This window comes from Lemur catta, chromosome 1 (assembly GCF_020740605.2).
Source record: "Lemur catta isolate mLemCat1 chromosome 1, mLemCat1.pri, whole genome shotgun sequence".
In the NCBI taxonomy this organism is placed as follows: Eukaryota; Metazoa; Chordata; class Mammalia; order Primates; family Lemuridae; genus Lemur; species Lemur catta.
Genome location: NC_059128.1, coordinates 188888597 through 188895184, shown reverse-complemented (window position 1 = coordinate 188895184; position 6588 = coordinate 188888597). Strand labels below are relative to the sequence as shown.

General features: G+C 41.6%; 1 protein-coding gene across 1 annotated transcript; it reads right to left on the bottom strand.

Moving 5' to 3' along the window:
• Nucleotides 1–724: 724 nt before the first annotated feature.
• Nucleotides 725–6313, bottom strand: IL12A (interleukin 12A). Its single transcript, XM_045562788.1, has 5 exons — nt 6083–6313; nt 3190–3303; nt 2809–2850; nt 2575–2718; nt 725–1055 (listed from the first exon to the last, which is right to left on the bottom strand). The coding sequence occupies exons 1-5, from the start codon at nt 6311–6313 to the stop codon at nt 900–902; spliced, it is 687 nt and encodes a 228-aa protein (XP_045418744.1). The 3' UTR covers nt 725–899.
• Nucleotides 6314–6588: the final 275 nt, after the last annotated feature.

Sequence of the window (6588 nt, the reverse complement as noted above, 5' to 3'; positions counted from 1 at the left end):
CAGAGCCCAAACAGTCACAAAAATTAGAATAAGTAGAAGATACCTTAGTGGCATTTTCCCCAGTTGTAGAATATTATGACATATTTGTCCAATACACAGTTTACTTTTAGACTCAGATGATGAACAAAAATAGTGAACTCTCAAAAACCATAACTCACTCAGTTGCCTGAGTAATAAAGCGAATCTTGTCTTGCTAGGCTCCCTTTAAAAATTAGATTAAGGGAACTAGGAAATGGATAAGAATATTGTGGTATTCTTTCTACGGTGATTTTGTTGGAATTTTATCAGAGTTTTCAGTTTTTCCACAATGTGTATTTTAACACTTAAAGTATGCCAATGACATCAGGAAAATATGAGAATCGTTTTAATTCAATCATTTTATTTTTTGAACATTTAAAAAGTGTTTTTCAAATCCATGATAAGAAATAATTTAATAAATATAATATAAATAAATATAAGTTAGTTCACATGCTTTCATGAACACAAAATTATATAAATAAATATTTAAAAATAAATTATCCTTGCACATTTGTTTCTACAAACACTTTGGTACAGAAATAGCTTATAAATTCTTGTTCTTCTCTTAAAGGGAAAGAAAAACATGTTCAGACAGGATATTTTCCCTCCTTAGCAATTTGCTCATGAGACCTTAAAAACAACTTATCCATAGTAAATGGCAAAGACACCTGATCAAAGGAATCGTGTAGATGTAACAGGCCCGTCCTTCAAGTTTTATGTGATGCAACTAATGTAAATATAAGCATGAGAACTCTTGTATGAGCTGAGGTAGGACCAGGTCAAGCCTCCCCCTCCCCAGCTCTTAACCTACAACCTATTGGAATTTCTGCCTTTCAAATTGTTATCAAAACGACTTTAAGATTGGGAAGGACCTCAGCTTTTTAGGAAGAATTCAGATAGCTCATCACTCTATCTATAGTCACCACACGGATTCTGAAAGCATGAAGAAGTATGCAGAGCTTGATTTTAGTTTTATAAAAATCCAGTTCTTCAAGGGAGGATTTTTGTGGCACAGTCTCACTGTTGAAATTCAGGGCCTAAAACAATGAATATTAAGCATGTCATGTACGGTATTCCAAAATTAAAACATTCATCTCTAAAGACAGGTGAAATCAATATATGTCTCAAAACCTGCAACTCAGTCCCTCTTTATACTCCTAAATTCAACCCAAATATACTCATGGTCAGATGGCTGGGCAGAACCTGAGAGAAGAAATACTCATTATCCAAAGCTAAGGGTCAGAAAGTCATCAGTGGGAGATGTGTTTTAGAAAGATACAGTTCCTTTAAGATGATACTTGCTGCAATATCTAATTAATTTTTATATATGTTACTTTAAAAGCCCACTTCTATTTAGAACAGGGAGATGATGAACTGCCATTGATCAGAATTCTATCAGTATCACACCTGTTTACCAAAGACACGCTGTTTGTGTCAGGTAAGTAAGTAAACCTGGCAATGGATTTCCCAATTTTAGCCCTTTGATTTGATAATACAAGTCTATGTTTGCTCAATAATCAATACGTTCACACGTTCCTCACAAAAAGCCTAAAATAAAGTAGGGTCGGTAAAGACATCTCATTTTACAGAGAAGCAAACTGAGGTATGGAGGGATTAAGTGACGTGGGCATCGTTGTCTTGTTACTGGTAGATTCCAGTCCCCAAATCACCCACCTGAAAATGGAATAACAACTACAATTCTCTGTATGGTGACATTCTTTGATACTGTCTTTAAGTTCACTGCCTTTTGAACAAGTAATTTGGTGTGCATACACACACAACAAAAGAAAAGAATAAAATAAAAGTAAATCAGTTACTTTTCAGGAAATGATTTCTGTCGACATATTTTTAACCCAGGCCCTAATCACCTTCTCTTTTGTAAATATTTCTATGTTTTGTGTTAGCATTGTGTACTATGGTGATTCAGAACATTACAAAGCAAGTTCTTGCCTATGAGTAACATTGTGGATATCTCCAGATACTACTAGGTGATTCTTCTATTTCATTCACACTTTTGTACACAGTGGGTCAACATCAGGCACCAACCCGGTGTGTTTCCCCTGGCAATATTTGCAGAAACGCATTCTAGTGCCTTGTACACACATCCTGGAGCCCTCAGAGGTGAGAAGTGTAGTGGGATTCTTTTGAAGGGACTTCAAATCCTGACTCTGCCTCTTATAAGCAGTGTGACCTCAGACAAGTGGTTTAATTCTCTTAAGGTTTGGTTTCCTCCTTCGTACAGACCACATATGGTTGTTGTGGGGAACTCCATAAGAAAATGCATGAAAACATCTGCATAGAGTTTGGAGCATACCACAGGGTCGACAAATAGGAGGCTGCTTTTTTAAATGTGATCTCCTTGCATGTGACCTCCCTTGTAGAGGGTGCCCTTAAGGCTGCCTTCCCCAAAATATAGCTTTGTAGGGCCTTCAAAAGAGGGGATTCCAGGCCTCTCCCAATCCAGGAAGGGCTGGTTTTACACTTCTTCATCAAGGACCCTGCCTGGCTATCTTCAGCATGAAGAAGGTGCTCTCTCACTGATAGGAGGGGCCTTACCTGCATGAGCTTGTCAATAAGTGCCAGCATGTTTTGATCTAGAAGGATCTGCCTCTTAGGATCCATCAAAAGCTTTTCATTCATGGCCCTGAACTCCAGCTGGTACATCTTCAAGTCCTCATAGATACTACTAAGGCACTGGGTCTGGGTGACAAGACAAAATGGGGAAGGAACCATGGAGATGGGCTAAAAACATTTCCCACCCCTATTACATTTAAGAATTGTGTGTCTTACCATCATAAAAGAGGTCTCTCTGGAAGCCAGGCAACTCTCATTCTAGAAGGAAAAACAATCATACATCAAAGATTAATTCTTAATATAAATCTTTCTGACTTTCCATCTTAGGCATATTTTTTTATTAAGGTAAAAACATATAAAATTTTTGCCATCTTAATTATTTTTAAGTGTATAGTTCAGAAGTATTAACTATATTCACATTATTGTGAAAAAAATATCTGTTTTTATAACTTTCTCCCTAAAATCTAACTTCTGAAATAGGACCTGTTAAAGTCCCATAATGATGGACACCAGAAATATGCAAATTTTTAGAAGCAGTTGAGGTTTGATGCACAGCTCTTAATATATTACATGCCTTGGGAGGAAAGTTCTGTATACCTTGGTTAATTCTAGTGGTAAACAGGCCCTCACTGTGCTGGTTTTATCTTTTGTGATATCTTCATGATCAATCTCTTCAGAAGTGCAGGGGTAAAATTCTAGGGTTTGTCTAGCCTGTAAAAAACAGAAGGAAAAACTCAGTTAGTTTATAACATGAATAAGGCACCCGGCTCTCCATGAGGCTGGTACCCCAGGGTGCCAGCAAGGCCTCAGCTAGTTGCCTTGGTCTCCATCTCTTTGACCTGTGGAAATTCTGGTTCTTCCTAAGGTAAAAAGAAACAGGTCATTTACATTCTCTCTCTGTCTCTCTCTCTCCCTCCTCTCCCTTTGCTTAGGACATGTTTTTCTGGACATCTTTTTCCATTATGTAAACACAATAAATCATTTCAACAGGCTGCGCTAATCAGCCTCTACAGCACACCATGACACTTGCTTCTGGTGAAAACAATTTCTTCTTTTGCCAAAGCGCCTGTGTTTTATGAATACCTGTTTCAAGTACAATTTCTACAGAGAGAACTGTTAAGGTCACAGCTTGATGGATATAATAAACATGCAAACCCTAAAGGCAAGTTGAGATTTCATTTGCAGTACACACACACCACACACAAACACACAGAGAGATGTCATCTTACAAGCGTGTTGGAAAGCACCATTAGATAAAATTCTGAAATGTATCTTAAGAAGTTAAGGACTTTCTCATTGACAATTGGGATCATTTTTCCATTCAACAGCCTGATGTGTGCCAGGCACTCCCTTAGGTACTAAGGAACATGACAAAAGAGAGGACTGTGTGATGCCCTCTGGATTCCCAGTTTAGCTGCCAAGGCAGGCAAGTGCCCAGATGACTAGGAGATGCATCAGTAGGCAAGAAGTGCTGTGAGAAGGGTGTGAAGCTTTTGAGGAGGGGTGGGAAGGGAAGTAAAGCTTTCCTGCAGATTGGACAGCTGCCTTAAGAGGATTAGAATGTTGAGGGGTAGAGAGGGGAATTTCAGGCAGGAATAACTGTATAAGACATGAGTCAAGGCCTGATAATGCAGAACGCATTTGGGCACAAGTAGTAAACTCCCTATCTGTGGTAGGTAGACTAATGCCCTGCCACCAAAGAGATTCACCTCTGAATCCCTGGAACCTGGGAAGGTGGTATTTGACATGGCAAAGAGGAATTAAGGTGCAGATGGCATTTGGCTTGCTAATAAGCTGACCTCAAAGTAGATAGATGATCCTGGATTATCTGGGTGGGCCCAATGTAACTGCAGTGTCCTCATACATGGAAGAGGGAGGCAGAAGAGTGAGTTCAGAGTGATGCAGCGTAAGAAAGACTCAACCAGTGATTTCTGTCTTTGACTACGGAAGGAGACTATGAGTCAAGGAATGTGGGCAGCCTCTACCTTGAAAAGGCAAGGCAACGGCTTCTCCCCAAGAACCTCTAGAAAGGGACACAGCTCTGCTGACACATCAATTTTGGTCCAGTAGAACCCATTTTGGATTTCTGATGTCCAGAGCTGTAAGATAGTACGTTCTTGTTTTTTAAAGCCACTAAATTTCTGGTAATTTGTGACAGCAGCAATAGGAAACTAATACGCTATTCTGGGAGGTGTTAAGCAGACCTGGGCAACCACTCTTCTGAACAGGTTGTAAAGAGTTAGATTTGAAGGTGTAGGCCCGGTGTTGAGGTTCTTCAGATAGTTTGAAGAGAAGCTGGAAATTTGGAATCTTATATGAGAAGTCTAATTTTTCAATGGCATCAAACTCAAAAATAAAAATAAAAGTATGGGCCAAACTCTACAAATCTGTGGGCCGGATATGGCCTATGAATCACATGCGTCTGTCACCTCTGTGTTCTTTAGGAGCCTGTTGGTTTGTTCTGGCAAATTTAACAAAGGAATGATATAAAAAATACCAAATTGAATTTTGTAATCTTTCGACCCTAGGACTGCAGCTGGGAGTAGAAGAGTCGGTTTTTCCTCATAAAGCATCTATGCAAATTGGAGCTCCTACATTTTACCCACATTGAACTTTTCTTCAGGAAACAAAGCACTTACCTCTGCAGTTTTTACTTGGTAGGGGCCCTGTCTAATTAAGATTGATTGAATTGTGGGGAGTAACGGACAGCACATTTTGAAAGATAACAAGGTAAAAAGAGTTCTTTAGAAAGGCCTTGGCATTGAGCTTATTTTAAGATATTCATAGTGCAACAAGCTAGAAAACACTCAAGAAAGATTTCCTAGAGAGCAGGAAGGCAAGAGGACATCTTTTAAACCGTCAGTCTTTACCCTTTGCAGGAATAACCATTGGAGCGGTTTTTAAAGGGCAAAAAAATGTTTTTTGCATTGAAATGTGAAACCTAAAAAGACAAATAAAGCTCTAAACAAAATCAGATAGTTCTTCCCGAGACAATGAAGGCTGGATGTACACTGTCAAATCCTCCCTGAGATGTGTTGCTGGGACAAGGAACTGTGTCAGCAGAGTGGGAGGTGACCAGCAGCCACAGGGACGAGCCTAACTCATCTCTGTAGCCCCCAGCACAGAGTGTGCACCTAGTACCTGTTTCCTGGATTGATAAGTGGTGTCAGAGAAACAGTGTGGACCTGACACCATTCCGTCTCTGTTGGCAGGACACAGGAACACTGTAAATACCCACTTTACTCCGTGTAGACACAGCCAAAGCAAATGCCATTATAATTTATTGCCAGTCTTACTTTCTCTGGAGACACAATGTCGCTGGGACTCTTTAGCTAATAGCTGGGCCATCTGTAAAGCTCCTTCTCCCACTCCTGACAGCTGCTGATGAACTTCCACAATCTCCCTGCAGCCCCGTCAGGCAGCGGAGGATGGGTTCAGAGGCCCCTTCTGCAGGGGGCTGCACAGTGGGAGGAAGAAGCGCAAAGCTCACCTTCTGAAGCGTGGTGCTGACAGCTCTCAGCAGGGTTTGGGAATGGCGAAGGCACTGGAACGTTCCTGGGCCTGGTGTGGTCGTGGGGAGGTTCCTGGCCAAGCTGAGGTGGTCCAGGAGGACTAGGGTGGCCACAAGGAGGAGGCCTGGAGGGGAAGCGAGGGCAGGCTGAGCTGTGGTCTGGCTTGGCCGCCTGTGCCTGCCATGGCCCTGGCCACCTGCGCCATCCATGTCCGCTTGGACCGCCCTCCCCCTCCACCCAGTTCCAACCCCCCCCTGCTCCAACACCTGACAGATGGGTATTGTTAGAAAGCAGCACTCCATCATAGGGCTGGAGGCCAGCCTGCTGTGAGCGTAGCCTCAGGACCCAGTGTTTTGGAAAATGTGGGTTACAAAGCCTGACTTAGGGCTGCCTGCGACCTGCCTTCTTTTAGCTGTAGCTGAGGGACCCCAGGCAAGAAACCTCCCCCGGGGCCTCAGTTTCTCATCGGTGAGGTGGGCATAAT